This window comes from Berghia stephanieae, chromosome 9 (genome assembly GCF_034508935.2).
Source record: "Berghia stephanieae isolate SIO BIC M18660-M18661 chromosome 9, UCSD_Bste_1.3, whole genome shotgun sequence".
In the NCBI taxonomy this organism is placed as follows: domain Eukaryota; kingdom Metazoa; phylum Mollusca; class Gastropoda; order Nudibranchia; family Aeolidiidae; genus Berghia; species Berghia stephanieae.
The window spans coordinates 35540684-35557410 of record NC_088368.1 but is presented as its reverse complement, the minus strand read 5'-3'; the positions used below and the strand labels follow the sequence as shown (position 1 = coordinate 35557410).

General features: G+C 35.2%; 1 protein-coding gene across 1 annotated transcript in view; it reads left to right on the top strand.

The window, feature by feature from the left end:
• The window catches only part of LOC144980126 (uncharacterized), a 102733-nt gene that overhangs the window by 20625 nt on the left and 65381 nt on the right, over window positions 1-16727 (top strand). The window contains exons 3-9 of the mRNA XM_078927673.1: window positions 5470-5658; window positions 6243-6453; window positions 9038-9203; window positions 9939-10121; window positions 10904-10963; window positions 15675-15737; window positions 16416-16490. Of these exons, the coding sequence (XP_078783799.1) occupies window positions 5470-5658; window positions 6243-6453; window positions 9038-9203; window positions 9939-10121; window positions 10904-10963; window positions 15675-15737; window positions 16416-16490 (947 nt within the window). The remainder of the gene's footprint in view (window positions 1-5469; window positions 5659-6242; window positions 6454-9037; window positions 9204-9938; window positions 10122-10903; window positions 10964-15674; window positions 15738-16415; window positions 16491-16727) is intronic.

Sequence of the window (16727 nt, the reverse complement as noted above, 5' to 3'; positions counted from 1 at the left end):
TACTACTAGATTCTGGGACTTCTAAAATGGCGGTAGTTTCGTTGTTATGCTAGTTTATGTTTATCTTTGCAGGGAATGAAATTGGCGTCATTAAGCTCATTTGTGATTGGTTTAGAACGGGGTAATTAGTTCTCACCAAAGTTTCTCTTACAGACTATAAACGTTTAAGATTACGACTTAGTTATAATATATTCAGAACAGGTGAGTATTTTGCCTTAAACGCATAGGATCAATTGTGGCCTTGACATAATATATCGGCTAATCACAACGAATCTCACTTTTGCGTTTCATTATCCCAATGACACATAGTAAGGAAAGATAAGAATGAATACCTGGCAAGTTGTGGAAAAATACCTGGTAAACGCGCCCGGGGGAGACAAAGAAAAACACTCATAGACCAACTGAAGGGCTTCACCAACCTAACAATCCAAGAGCTGTTTGAAAAAGCAAGAGACAGGGAGGAATGGAGAGAGATAATTCATGCAGTATCCGAAGCCTGGACCAGGCATGGAACCTAGAAGAAGAAGAAGATCCCAATGAGCACGGAAAGTGGCGAGATACTCAGCATGTTGTACCTGTGCTACCTTAGCTAAGCGCCCAGACCGTCAAGTAACTGAGCCATTGTCTCTGGCATGGGATGGGCCAATCGGTTTCATATTTCACAGTCTGAAGAGATTCTACGTCTGTGAATCTTTTCAGCTTTTTTTTTTTTTTTTTTGTTTGTTTTTGTCTACATTGGAGGTCAATCGGTTCGAGTTGGGGCCATAATGTTTATATAATACAATAAAGTTGCAATAATCCGGACACATCCATTCTCGGAAATAAGTTCGGGTAATTGAAACATTCGGATTATTGAATTATCAATAATTATCGGATTGAATCAAAAAGGAGAGTAAAAAAAAAAGATATTCAAAGAGAATCGTCACCACCATCATCATCATCATGACAACAACCACCAGCAACAATAACACAAACCTCATCGTTATCATCATCATCATCATCATCATCATCATCATCATCATCATCATCATCATCATCATCATCATGATCATCATCATCATCATCATCATCATCATCATCATCATCATCATCATCATCATCATCATCAAATTCATCACCATTATCATCAGCATCATCATCATCATCACCATCATCATCATCATCATCATCATCATCATCATCATCATCATCATCATCATCATTATCAACATTATCATTACCACCAACATCAACAACAACAACATAATCATTATCATCATCATATAACCACCAATCCAATGATTCCAACGAGAAATACACCACCAAAGATCATTATTCATCATTATATCACAATCATAGGTTATACCTGCATAAAGCTAACAACACGTGTTTTGCTACACGCTTCACTACAATTTTCTCACGCTGTTCAATCTCAGAACAAACAGACTTGATCAAATTGAAGATAAAACGATTTTGCTCCCGTAAGATAATCATATAAATTGTATGCGCTTGGCTAAGAAGCTCGCATCATTGCCATCCGGAAGTCAAGCGAACCAACACACAAAACTATGTGTAACATTGAACGTTTATAGTCTGGTTAATACAGTTTAGTGAGAAGTACTCCCAAACATGGATGGCAAAAAACAATAACAAAGACCTGTCTGACGTCAATTTCATTCTATCTATATTTTATAATATTCCGTTTTGAAATTTCTGGGAAAAAAAAAGGGGGGGGGGGGGGGGGGGGAGTTGTAATCAATCTGACATGAACATGGCTATTTTATCATGAAAGCATGCGGCAACCTGAAGCTTAAATATCGACACTGGGGCACCTCATCACATTCAACACAAAAAAAAAAAAAGATAAACAAACCAAAATCAGCAAACAATAACAACACCCCCCCCCCCTTGTTATTGCATGTTGCCATCCGTGTTTATGAGTAATTCTCACCAAATTGTATTAACCAGACTATAAACGTTCAAGGTAAAACACAGTTTTGTGTGTTGGCCGTTGATGTCCGGATGGCAATGTTGTGAGCTTCTTAGCCAAGCGCATACTGTCTTTAGGCTACTACCGCATTCTGAAAAAAAAAGAAAAAAGAAGACATAGATCTATGTACCAAAAATAAATTAATAAATATTAAAAAAAAAAACACGCATTAAAAACTTTTGACAAGAAAATTGGACTTCAAATATCGATGGATTAAGATGACCTTCATCTTGTCAAAACTCAAACCTGGGACCTCCTTGAAGTCTCAAGTTTGAGAGTTTTTTGTCGAGATGAGGATAATTTCGATCGATATTTGAAGAACAAGTTTTCTGGCCAATTTTTAAAATAAATTAATATTGTTTTTTTTTTCCCCTCATAATACGGCAGTTTAATACTTTCAATGTGAAGAGTATAATTTCTTAATGGGAATTAAACTCAACTATCTCTGTCACTTTGTAATACCAAATTGACACGTTGGTCACAAATAAGATACACCCCCCCCCCCACACACACACACACAACACTCTCTCTCACACACACATGCGCGCGCGCGCACACACACACACACACACAGACTGGTCACTCATAATTATACTTTAAAAAAGGGTCGTCGGTAGATTCAAAACATGATGAAGACGGGTTGAAGTACAAGCAAGGTACACATATAATGTATTAACACTTCATTCATAATTCATACTAACTCATTCTCTTTGAAATGTTTTCAAGACAAGACATATTTTTATTATTATTATTGTCGATAACTGGTCGGCAGCGTGTAAGACAGTGAAACATTTTTTATGTCTTCTCTCTAACTCTGTATGTATGCATCATGTCGTATCGTCTGTTTGCTTACTCAGCATAATCAGAAATCAGCAAAGGAGTCAGTCAGACGTCTTCACTTAGCTTGCTTCTTCTCCGAACTTAACTCACTCAATCCTAGAGATTTTTACTACTTTTCAAAATTGGAAAGAAAATGTATTAAAAATGAGCATGTACATAGATAATTTTATTCAACTACCACTGACATGTAAAAACTAACAGCAATAGCTTTGATACTACGCCTATAATTTGTCTCATAAAAATGTAATAAATAGGCATGGGGTAAAAGTGACCTGGGGAAACTACGGATAAAGTCGGTGTTAGGGTTGAGTGAGTTAACTTCTTGAAATTGATACTCATCTTACCTCTGTCAAGAGTCGAAGAAATAATAAAATATTAATCTCGCAGTTTGAAGACACAAGTCGCAGACTGAGGGAAGAGCGGGAAGGGGGGGGGGGGGGGGGGGGGGGATAAAAGTTAGGATGCACTTTTCACGTTTCCGGTTTCGTCTATAGATAGTATGCGCTTGGCTAAGAAGCTCATAACATTGCCATCCGGAAGTATAACGGACCAACACACAAAACTATGTGTAACCTTGAACGTTTATAGTCTGGATGATACAGTTTAGTGAGCATTACTCATAAACGCAAAAAATAAATAAATAAATAAATAAATAAATAACCAAAAAAAAACAAAAAAAAAAAACAATAACAAAGACCTGAGTGACGTCAACTTCGATCTATCAATAATGTGTACATCACAAATGTGCCCAATCGTCTCATGATGGTAGTACGTCTGGCGTTCCTGATGCTTAAAGTTGAATTTTTAAGAGCCTTTTCCCGGGACTCAACTATGCGCCGAGCGAGGCTCGAACACAGGATCTTCCGATCCGAAAGCGAGTGTCATACCACAAGACCACATAGCCGCACAATTAATTAAGAAGAATGGACATGGTTTATTACAGTGACAAAAATTAAACTTTAAACGACTCATTTTAACTCTAAAATCCCTGTAATGCATCTGCCTCATCCATCCATAATACCATTTTGAGGCAAATGGTGATAAATTGAATACTTTCGTTGAAGAAAATGAACTGATTTTCATGAACTGCAAAATACAAAAATTATGTAATTGTGATAAAGTTGACTCACATTCGCTTTGATTTTTTTCCATCTTGTTTGTCATAGCATAATAAATACCAGATTGGCTTGACGCGTCAAGTGTCATTTGATGGGAAAGAGCCATTTAACTCTCTCCTTACCAGACATTTTCAGGGTTTTCCCCAAAACTTGACACCCAACTAACACAAAATATATTTTTCTCACTTAAACGCGATAGCAGTAAGTTCTTGCGATACATTTTCTTTAAATTTTATGATGTACAAGAGAAATTTGAATGAGAAAAATGTTGCTTGTATCGTAATGAATGTGACGATTTTCCAGTAGTTGTTAAAGAGAGGGTTAACTCTCCTTACCAGACATTTTCAGAATTTTCCCTGAAACTTCACACCCACCAAACACAAAAATAGATTTTTTTTCTACTCAAACAGAAAAGGAACAAGTACATACCATACATAATTATTGCCCAGTGTCTCTCTTTATCGCTATAACAAAGTATTTTCTTTATAATAATTTGTGATGTAGAAAGAATAGAAGAATGAGAAAATTGTTGGTTTCATCGTAACGAATGTGACGATTTTCCTATGGTTGGTAAGGAGAGGCTTAAGACATAAGCTTAGAGAGAGAGGTACGCTCTGACTGTAGAAACCAATAATTGATAATAATTGAGCTTTATATAGCGCAATATCCACTGAATGTGCTCAAAGCGCTTTACAAAGGGTCCCTGCTCAACAGCAAAATTTAACACGTAGGACGGAACATGACGCCTGTTAGGCGATATTACATTTTTTTCGGACAAAGGCAACGCTGTGCGTTAACGACCAGCTACTCATTTTCCACCTGAGTACGGTGAGAGAATGTGAGTAAAGAGCCTTTTCCAAGGACTCAACTATGCGCCGAGCGCGAGGCTCGAACCCATTACCTTCCGATCCGAAAGCGAGTGTCATACCACTAGACCACATAGCCGCACAAACCAAGATAAACATCGATTTCGTGGACTTTATAACTCTTCGAATGACCAACATGTTGAGACGAAATCGAATAATATGTGATCCATTATCTCAAATTGGTTTCATGTCAATGTGAACCACACGTATGAAAAATTAAGTTAACTCACTCAACCCTAACACCGACTATATCCGTAGTATACCCGGGGTTACTTTTACCCCATGTGTATTTATTACATTTTTTTCTGAGACAAATTATAGGCGTAGTACAAGTATCAAATCTAATTTAAAAAAATAGTTTTTACATGTTACTGATAGTTGAATAAAATTATATATGCACATGCTCATTTTTAATAGTTTTTTTTTCAGTTTTGGAAAGTAGCAAAAATCTCTAGAATTGAGCGAGTTAAAGCACTTTTGAGAATTTATCCTCGCAAAACTCCCAATATTTACCGTAACATATGTTTTCAAAACAAATTCGATTTTCAGCGTCTAAAGTCGATATTACCTCGCCATGATACCGTTCCAAGGTGATGGGTTATAACATTTAAAAAAATTTAAATTGAATGACCATTGGAACATGTTATTGATGACTTCCTTTATGTTTCCTCCCCAGGATCAATTGATATACTAGAAGCTTTCCAATTAGATGATGGGACTCAAGGTGCCGAGCAATCCGTGGGAATTTGTCAGGACAGAATTCGATTCCAAGGTGGAGATAGGGACGATACCGTACAGGACGAAGCCTGGAAGATTACAGCTGGAGATTCTTTACCGCATATGAGAATAAGGGATGTTTTTACGGGTAAGAATGTAACTGTCTGTCGTTTGTCTGTCTGTCTGCCTTTTTGTATGTCTCTGTCTGGCTGTCTGTCCGACTGTCCATCCGTGAATCTGTCTGTCTGCCTATCTGTCCATATGTCAATCCATACTTATATCAAACATTGAAGGTAGTCCTGGAGGGCCGAAAGAAACAGTCTACTTCAAGTTGCATTTTGAAAACAGAACTCGGAAGTGTGCATAACATCAAGTTACAACAGTTTCATTAAGTGACAGAATATGGAAGGGGAAGTGTGGATGAAACCAGTGTATCTAACCCATAAATGAGAGGTGCTTTAAATAAATTTTTTTTGGATTCAAGTGCTATTTTCAAAACTACAAGCAGTCTTTTTAAAAGATGAAAAGCATAACAATGCAATAAGGCCTTTAACATACTCAAATATTTCATAATCTATTTTTAAAACAAAGCAAAACTAAAAAGAAAAAACATCTAAACTGAAGACCAAAGAGGAATTTCATATCTCATAAATGAATTTAAATTCATTATCTATGTCCTACTTATTCATTTTATTTTTATTTTTATTTTTTTTTGGTTTATCTTCTTTTCAGATGGATTCCCGGAGGATTTTTCCCTTCTTTTTACCATCCGCCCGGACCAAGGAGTAACAGGAAAAGTGTTCACCGTGTACAGTGATAAAAGTGCCAATGAGATTATATCTCTCAGTGTTGGCGAGAAGCCCACCTTTCTCTTCTCTGATTATTATGGCCAGCCTGGTGCAGAAAATTCCCTTTCTTTTGATATCACCATCAACGACGGAAAGTAAGTGTGTGTAATGGAAGAAGTAAAATCAAAGAACACACCACGGGTTTAACATCGCATCCTATTGAACGAATGCGTCTGGGACATGATTCAGACCCTTGATCAGTCACTTGAGTAAGAGTAACAAGAACTCAAACACACGGGACGAGTTTTTCAGTATTTAGAGAGCTTTTAAAAATATATATATATAGCGCAATATCCACTAAATGTGCTCAAAGCGCTTTACAAGGGGTCCCTGGCCAACAGCAACATATAACATTTAGTACGGGACATGACGCCTGTTAGGCGATATTACAATTTTTCGGACAGAGACATGCTGTTGATGGCCAGGTACTCATTTTACACCTGAGTACGGTGAGAGAATGTGAGTAAAGAGACTTTTCCAAGGACTCAACTATGCGTCGAGCGCGAGGCTCGAACCCAGGACCTTCTGATTCGAAAGCGAGTGTCATACCACTAGACCACATAGCCGCATCATTTAGCCTGATTCTTTTCAAACAGTTAGGTAAAAGGAGTTTTATTCATTCTTAGAAATAATCAAGACATATTTAAATGAGTTACGTTGGATACAACTGAGGGATCAAACCAGTGACAAACGCATTCTCCTAATACTAATATGGAATAGGTATTTTCCGCAGTGAGGCTTGTGTTCTCGGGGGAAGGGGGACGCTGGAAGACGACTAGCTCTTTTAATCACATTAGCCAAGTAGCGAAAAAGTAAGAATACCCCTAGGCCCTAGGTACTAGGATATCATGCTAAATGTTTTTAATATTTGCAAGACCATAATGGATCTAATGTTAATTAGCATCACCGGGATGGCCATTTAGATCTTAGTTCTAATGTAATAATTATATTATGCGTCATGTTTCGTTCTACATGTTACGTGTTGCTGTTGGTCAGGGACCCCTTGTAAAGCGCTTTGAGCACATTTAGTGGATATTGCGCTATATAAAAAAGCTCAAAGCTCAAGCTCATCTTGCAAAAACTCTTCAACGGGCATATTTATAAAGCTTTATACTGACTAAGAAAAACACTGAACAGCTGTCCACAACCTTGCTTGATGTAAGAAGATTCCTTGAGCATGAGATATTGTAGCCGTATCTAATTAGAAAAAATAGTTGGTCACTTGCCTACTATTACGAAAAATTCGTAAAATTAAGACATTTTGGCTCCAATTTCACAAATTTATAAGCATCTATACGTCATTAAACGTGATTGAATATGAAAGTAGATGCCTCTTACATAAATTTAAGGATTTTGAAGTAGTATTTAATCATTGTGAGGGTGAAAAAAGTTGATTTTTAAAGTTAACTACAGCCAGTACAATTTTTGTCTCCCAAAAATTACGAATTTTTAAATTTTCAGTTGGCAGGTCCGTTTCCCTTAATCTTTTAGCACTATGATCTTGTCACTTCCGTTTTGTTTTCACTTCCTCTTTTTAATCTTGCTGCTGTCCTCTGCTTCCAAAATATGAAAAAAAAAATGTTTGTCTTTTTTTTTTAATCGTCAACACTCCAGGTTTAAGTTTCAGGCACAACGTTAAATTTAGAAATGGAATTCAACTGTATTTAATATTAAAAGGCATCCTGTGATAGCTAGACGCCTAGTATTATTAATATGTTATCACTGTGATTGGACTGGATGCGATTATGGGCACTGTTTGCGGGTTGATGTCCCTGACTCGGACTGGTCCGATTTGGGTTGCCACATTGATTCTATCTAGTAATACATCCAAATAAAAATTTAAAATAATGATATTAATAACTGTATTAATTAGATATAACTAACTTGTATTTGTAATGAGTGAGTATCACCTTACCATTGAGGGAAAGAAAGAGGAGAGGGAGAGAAAGAGAGAGCAGTATAGCATCATACTGTGTTCCTGAAAGCTTGCTTGTTGGTTTTCCCGTGTATGACCTAATAGGTCCTAAGTGAAATTGCGCAAATATATGACTGAGTCGACGTGCACTTATATACTTATTTGCAGGTCTGATAACCCAATCCAATATGGGCTCATTGTTGTAGTGGAAATCTAAAAAAACAAAAAATGACGCAAAATATTGTTCATGACAACACTGTTAAACTTGGCCCATAATTGAGTTCGTGTGTCAGACCCACATATTTGTACACGTCGGACTGAGTGTAGTAAGTAGTAGCACTCACAAAATTTACAAAGAGGTCAAGTCACTTCATAATAAGTCATAAGCGTTGGTATAATTTTCTAATTTATAACATAAAATTTCAATGCTCAGTCGGCAGGTTTATTATTTTTATTCTGTACTTTTTTCGTTCTGATTAGTCCGGTGCTGTTTCATAGACACCTCACCTTATTATATTTTTTCACTGAAGAGGTTTTTAATCAGTTTGTCAAGATCAAAGACCCAGTTTCTCTCTCTCTCTCTCTCTCTCTCTCTCTCTCTCTCTCTCTCTCTCTCTCTCTCTCTCTCTCTCTCTCTCTCTCTCTCTCTCTCTCTCTCTCTCTCTGTCTCTCTCTCCCCTCTGTGTGTATGTCTTTTTTGTGTCTTTGTCACAAATCATGGAGTGAGTACTAACCAAATAACTCCTCTATCCTCTTTACAACAGATGGCACCGGGTGGCTTTGAGTGTGAAAGGCAAATCTTTGACTTTATTCCACAACTGTATCCAGCAGAAGACATTTGAATTCAATAGGACTTTACCAGGGAGAATTGATACTGAAGGTCTTGTTTTCCTGGGCTTCCAAATTGAAGATGATACTAAAGTTTTTACAGTGAGTTTTGATTGAATAGAAGCACAGCATGCATTATTTTTAGAGGAGTAATCACATATGGAATATTTAAACTAGTGTTGAAATATGCAACAATTTGTCAAAGACATAATATATTTTTAGAACTATTATTGGTTAAGGCATTTAAAATATGCTTCGCATAAGCAAAAAAGAAGTAAAACAGTGACAAAAAAAGAGTACTATTTCTCAATTTGGACTTGTGTTGGGAATGGGAGAAGCAGATCATTTTTGGGAGGGTATCACGAATACTGAGCTGCTCAATTTGGTTTACTGCCATGACACGAATTTGAGCAATCAGACCTAGCTGTCTTGTTTTGTGTATGCAGCAAACCTCTTGCCATTCAAAAAATGGAAACAGCTATGCTGATTTTGAACAAAAACAAATAAAAAGAACAAAACGACACAAAAAAAAAAGAAAAAAATTAACCCTTCAAATGCGAAACTGATCTTACTTTGACCAAACACCATTTCATACTGTTTTCATCAGAAGACTTGTAACGGTTTTGCGATTATAGCTTAATTGAAGCCCAACTTGTGATATTCTTACTGCTCTGTCTTGGTGACAATGGCTTATTCTGCATTAAAAATGGATAAAAGTAAATATTATCTGGACATACTTAAGCATTGTAAAAGGAAATTGCCAATACTTTTCTCATTACACTACATAATAACTTAACAAAAATAGTGAAATGAAGCCTTCAACTTATTTTCTTTCAGGGAGATATCCAAGACTTATTGATGATCTCAGACCCTGGCGCAGCTTATGAACACTGTGAGACCTACACACCTGACTGTGATGTTGCCCTGCCATACCTCAGCTCTCAGTCATCATTTGCCTCTGGGTCTGTGTCTGGATCACACTCTGGAGATCCCAATGTTTCATTCTCTGGAGGATCTGAGGTATGTTGGAATGTTTATCATGTGTTTTTTTTTTTACTTGCGTAACGTTACTTGCGTAACATTTTATGATCTTAGTGTTAGACAACAAATGCTAAGGAAAGAATTCTAAGACTAATCTGCTCCAATGTGGCTGAAAAAATTTAGACTTTCATATAATCAAAACTGGACATTAAAGTACAAAACAGTGCCAGACAAAGCAGAAAGAAAAATACAAGAAAAAATCAGCCTGCCCAGTCTAATGAGACTGATTTTGATTTATCGGGTGATTTTTATTGTTTGTTTTTTTCCTGCTTTGTTGTCTGATACTGTTAATTACATACCTTTTTAGATTTTTGCCTTGTGCAGGTCCCCCTTCCCAATTTACCATTATAAACTCTACTTTTGCCTATGTGTTGCTGTTGAATCTAAAGGCTGAGTTGTTCAAGCCCTTGTGTGAATGTAACTCAAAATGTATTTCATTTACTCTATTGTCATGTCATGAAATTTACGTATTTTTTGAACATGTCGAATGCTTGAGAGCATGAATTTCTCGACTGAGCGCACTATAGAAAAGATTTATTCATTTACATGTAATAATTTGCCTTAAACATATGGTAAAATTGAGGTAATTGGTGATAATCATGATTACTGATGTAAAAAAAAAAAACTGATGATAACTGGAATCAATGAATTTTATTCTGATGAAATAAGTTTTAGATGTTTTAATATATAAGTAAATTTAGTAATGGTTATTTTTATGTCATTATGGTGTAATTTGTGTATATCTTTTTTTCCTTTTCCAGCTTTCTAAAGTAACCCTGGAGTATGGATCTGTGGAAATGAGAGGAGTTACCTACACTTCTGTAAGTAAATACATAATATCTGTGTTGACAACAATAACAATATCACCATCATCATCATCAACAACAACAATAACTTAATTTAACTTAACTTGAGCTTTTATATAGCGCAATAACCAATAAACATGCTCAAAACACTTTACAAGACCTCCCTGGATAACAGCAACTTATCATGTTGGACTTGACACGACGCATGTTAGGGATATTACAATTTTTTTCGGACAGAGACATGCTGTTGATGGCCAGGTACTCATTTTACACCTGAGTACAATGAGAAAACGTGAGTAAAGAGCCTTTTCCAAGGACTCAACTATGTACAGAGTGAGTCTCAAACCCAGGACCTCCCGATCTGAAAGCGAGTATCATACTACAAGACCACATTGCTGTACAACAAGAACAACAGCAACAACAACAATAATATTAATAATAATAATAATAATAAGAATAATAAGAATAATAATAATAATAATAATAATAATAATAAATAATAATAATAATAATAATAATAATAATATAATAATAATAATAATAATAATAATAATAGTAATAAGTTATAAGGTATCAAACAAATATTTGTCTCTGCTCTTGAAGTTTCGCAATTTGTTAGTGTCATGTCATTCATATCAAGCCACTCTCTCCTAATGAAAGGTTTTGAGATATTTTGAACTTCTCTTCCGTCATATACTGAGATATACCAACAAGTTTTATGGTTGTTAATTTTTAGCTTAATGGTAGATTGTTCGTCCCTTAAGATGAATAGTCCAGATTCGATGAAACGGTGTAGAGCATAGGAGGATCTTTCAGTTTAAAGCCAACCAAGACACAGGTATTGAATAGACTTAACATATGCTTCATGAGGTAGAATGCAAATAGCATATAAATCAAACAATCAATTTTCCTATGCCTGAAATTATTTCATCACTACATTCCTTCAGTAATATTGGTACACTAGAGCACTGCGTAAGTGAGTAACAAGCTTGTAAGAATAAAACTGGATAATGACTGACAAAGCAAGGTTTTTATGCTTGCTAATGTCTGATTTGTAAAATTGATAACTCTGGGTGATGTTGATTAAGCAGAGAAGGTATGTGATTAAGCGAAGAAATAATTTTTTATTATAAAAAAAAAGTAAGTGTTGCAAAGAAGTTACTTTATCCTTATCGAGCCATGGAGTGTATAAGGCATATACCAAGGATTTCCTTTTCTGTCTGTCGGCTGCATGGACACAGATGTTATTCCATGTTAGGTCCGCTTCTTTAAGCTCTTTATCCAATGATCTTCTCCAAGTTTCTCTTAGTCTGCCTCTTCGTCTTTTGCCATCAGCTATCCAGCGGAGTGCAGTTCTTGGCAAAGCAGTTGCTTCTCTTCAGGCAACATGTCCTAGCCATCTCCATCTGCGTTTCTTTATAGTTTCTTTATAGATAATAGTGGTAGCTATATATAGCAAAGAAGTAGTATGTTCAATTATTACATACAGTTAAGCCATCTGAATAGTGGTATTGTTATGGTATTATGATGATGATGACAGAAGTAATATTGATCGCTCTGCTATTGATAATACAACATGGATTGAGCAAGTTCCATATTTGGGAAATTCCACGGGTAACGGACTGACAAATCAGACCAAAAATGCATACATTTCGTGCTCTGAAATGCAATGTATTTATTGTATGGAGCTAATATTTCCCATAGACATGTATCATGTCCGCCCTTATCATATATCAAAAGGATAAAGATGAATCTTAATCAACTTGAATTTTTTTGACATTATAATGTTGGTAACGGACTGACATCAGAAAATCCATCTTTTTCAATTTTATATGTAGATGGATCAAACTTTCTGAAGTTAAACCTTCCAGTAACAAATAAGTTCTTTAATAGTAACCACAGTAACCACGAGATGTTGTTCTACAACCCACTAGCAATATTTAAAAGATTGTCCAAAATTTGAATCTGCAGTCTTTGAAAAAGTGTCGGTAACGGACTGACACCTCTGAATGTTATTACTCAGAATAACGGTTATTACATAAAATCCAGAGCAAATAACAAATTATGTAACTATGAGCAACACTGAATACCCAGTGTGATTGATCAAACCAACACTCTTCCTTATATGGATGTCAAGCTACATTGGGCATGATGAGTAACTCGATGGGTGACATCTGATTACCTCAATCCCAACTTTGCTTTTGAAAAAAAAAAAATAATGAAATAATGATTCGTGGAGTTGAAATCTATTCTGCCACAGCCAAACGGGAACTTTATTTCAACTATGAAATTAAATTATCAAAAAGAAAGAAAAAAATGTAGATAAGAAAGGACTTTAAAACTGGGGAATGTTTAACATTCTTTTGGTACTTATTTTTGAAGCTTAATTTTTATTCTGTATTTCATCTTGATTCCTCAAGATTAGGAATTGTCAATAGGCCATGACTGTCACTACAAACTGGTCGATAGTATTGGCAGTCAATCTCTTCCTCATCTGCACTTGACCAGAAAGCCAGTTATATAAATATAAGATCTAAGAAAGATCTTCAAAAATAATCATTTGGTCCATTTTATCCTTGATTGTTACAATTTACTTATGCAGATTGTGGGATTTCTCTTAGAAGTACATTCTGAGGTTCCGAGGGAGCAAAATAAACTTAAGCCAATTTTGATTCCTGGATGAAATTCACTAACAATTGACACCCTCTTTCAGGTTTTTTTACACGAAACTTTTTTGAATTTTCGTCCTTTCTCTTTTTTTCATCTCTCACAATTATGAAATATTTTTCCCTTGGTGCTCGCCAAGAGTACTTCTTGTCCAAATAGAAATTTTCGATCAAATTATTTTATTTCATCTTGAAAGCCCATTTCCATGATTAAAATATTTCAAAAACCATTGGTTGATGGATGCCCTTAGCAGTACAGGCATAGTTTAATTTCTTTTTTTTTTTTTTGGGAGGATGGTACACTCAAAGTTCAATTCAGTATTTTACTTTCCTGTGCTGAAAAGTGAGGCATCTGGATTGAGGTGTGCTTGGTTTACTTTCTTTTGGAGTTGTAGATTGATCGGCTTTCTCTTTTTTTTCCCATTTTGCTTGAAAAATCCCGTTATTTCTTTTAAGCGTCCTTCACAATCATTTCCAAGTTTTCTTGGAGACTCCTGCTTTTGTTGCCTATCTTTTTCCTAAACAACGTAATGTCCATCGGTTTTCAGTCTTTCTTGATAATTTGAACCATGGATAGAGTAGGCATCTTGAACCTGTGAATAAAGAAAATTGAGCGAAATTACATCATAAGCTATGAAAGTCAAATCGGAATAAAAAGCAAATCTTGTTTTCTTAAAAATTATACAGCAAACTAAGAAAATAAAACTCATTTCTAATTTGTATCACATTACTTTGTAACAACTAAAATATTGACATTATACACAACTAAACAGCTTGCTGACCCACTACATTTAAAGCCTCAGTGACTCAAAAGTTTTCCACATTAATTTAAATGTTTGATTTCTTTTTTTTTTTTTCTCCCAGGGCTTCTTGTCCCTTTAACATAAGACTACTGACTCCATTGTCATAAGGATATTATAGAACAATAAACAGTGTTTTTCCCTCAATTCAAACATAGCAAAAATCTTCAAGTGATCAAAAGATTCACAAGCTTTAAAAGATTCAACTTACCTATTGAAAAATAGCAGGCTTGATGTTGAAGACCAGTGTTTGAAATTTTATGATCCAAATGTTTATAAAATGGCTGCCTGATCAGTTGAAACACATTGGAGTGGACATTACTCTTGGGACTTAAAAAACAACTTTTATATATTGTCTTTGAATTAAAATAGAATTAGTCAGTCTGTTACTGTCAGTCCGTTACCCTAAAAAATGTCAGTCCGTTACCCAACAAAAGTACCTTAAATGATAAATTCTTGAAAAATTATCTTACAGTGCTAAAGCCATTCATGTAAGAACAGAAAATCTGAAATAGTGAGTCTGTACAACAATCACATCTTTCGTAGATGAAAAAATACTGTTTTAATGGTAACGGACTGACATACAATTTCCCAAGGTCATTAAAACGACAGATGAGGACAACATTTCATTAAAATCGTAAATTTGAATGTTTATATAGTTTCTGATACTTATAATTGTTTTAATATCAATAAACAAAAGCAAAGGTAGCTATAATTTTGTAGAAGTTGCAAGATTTATAATATTGAGAAAATATTCTTTTCATTCTTCAAATAGGGGATACCCTTACATAAAGCTACAATAAGCATCCTGTACCACAAATATGCACGAAATATCCTTATATTCATAATCCTGAATGATTTTCCAACAAATTGGTAACAAATTTTCATATGTTCTTAAGAATTTGTAAAACACCCCTTCGGTTGACATTTTCGTGGAATTTCCCATTTATGTAGATGTCCATTAACTTATTTATCCATTAGTCTGATCACCATCCAGAGTACTTTGTAAATCATAATCTTCACTTTTATGATCATAGCTACCTCTACCAACTGATTATTATCACAACCAAAAATATTTCATAACATAATTACTGGCATCTTTACCACATAAACTTCATCTCCTACTCTATCTCGCATCCTACTCTATCTTGTGTTAAGAACTCTATCATCACTCATATATTACTACCACCAATATTACAACAGCCTCTCTACCACCATAACCATTACATTGAAAGAGCCATTTTGTCCTTCTATTTTCAGGGACCTCCTGGTCCTCCAGGTATGAGGGGCCCTCCTGGTCCCCCAGGTATCAAAGGAGATTCAGTAAGTTTTATTAAAGCTCAAGAATTTAAAAAAAAAATTTAATCAAAACCATTCTGTTTGATTATAAGATGGAGAACCTGATAAATTTTTGAGTAATTGAATATCTTTTAAAATATGAAGTGAAAAAAAATGAGTGCAAGATATTGACCTCAAAAGTTGTGTATAGTATTGTGTTTGATGAATTGAAGATAAAATTATTTCAAAAAGCAATTATTGGGATAATGATATTGACTGAACTCTATATGCCATTGCACATGGTTATGCCTTGAGTTATTTGTGATTTTAGCAGTTATGGTGTGGTAAACTGTTACCAAGAATTTCATTGTAAATTTGACTGACAAAATATTTGAGGGAATGCCCTTTTTATCATATTCAATCTATTTAAAAAGGCGGAACCTCCTTTTTAATTAGGGATGTCTGGGACAGAGTTTTAAAAAGACTCCCTCCCCCCCCCTGCTCCCATTAGTAGTCAAACAAAAAATCTCCTGATATAAATGCAAGTGGACTTAAAATGGCACCTTCTCCTCATCTCTAATTTGACTGAGAGTTTACCACCTAAGAATCCTTTTTTTTTGTTTTTTTTTATGGAAACGTTTGTTTTTTAGGATGATTATATAGTCCATTAATTTTTTTTTTCTTCAATGATTAAAAACTATTTGTGTATTTTTCTTTCTACAGGGTGTGTCTGGTAGGGATGGAATACCGGGAGGTAATGGAGTACCAGGTCCTCCAGGACACGTCTTTGTTTTCCCTGTAAGTCTTTGTATTATCAAGGTCCTTTTCTCATTTTAGTCCGCCTGTATGGAACATCATTCCACAGAGCATCCAAGAATCCAAATCATTGTCTGTTTTCAAGAAATCCTTGAAAACATTTCTTTTTTGATGTCATGTGCTCTCTATATTGTTTTGTGTTGATGTAATTTAAAGCGCCAAGAACCTCATTGTTAAGGTTACGATGTGCTCTGAAGAGTCTATTATTATTATTATTAT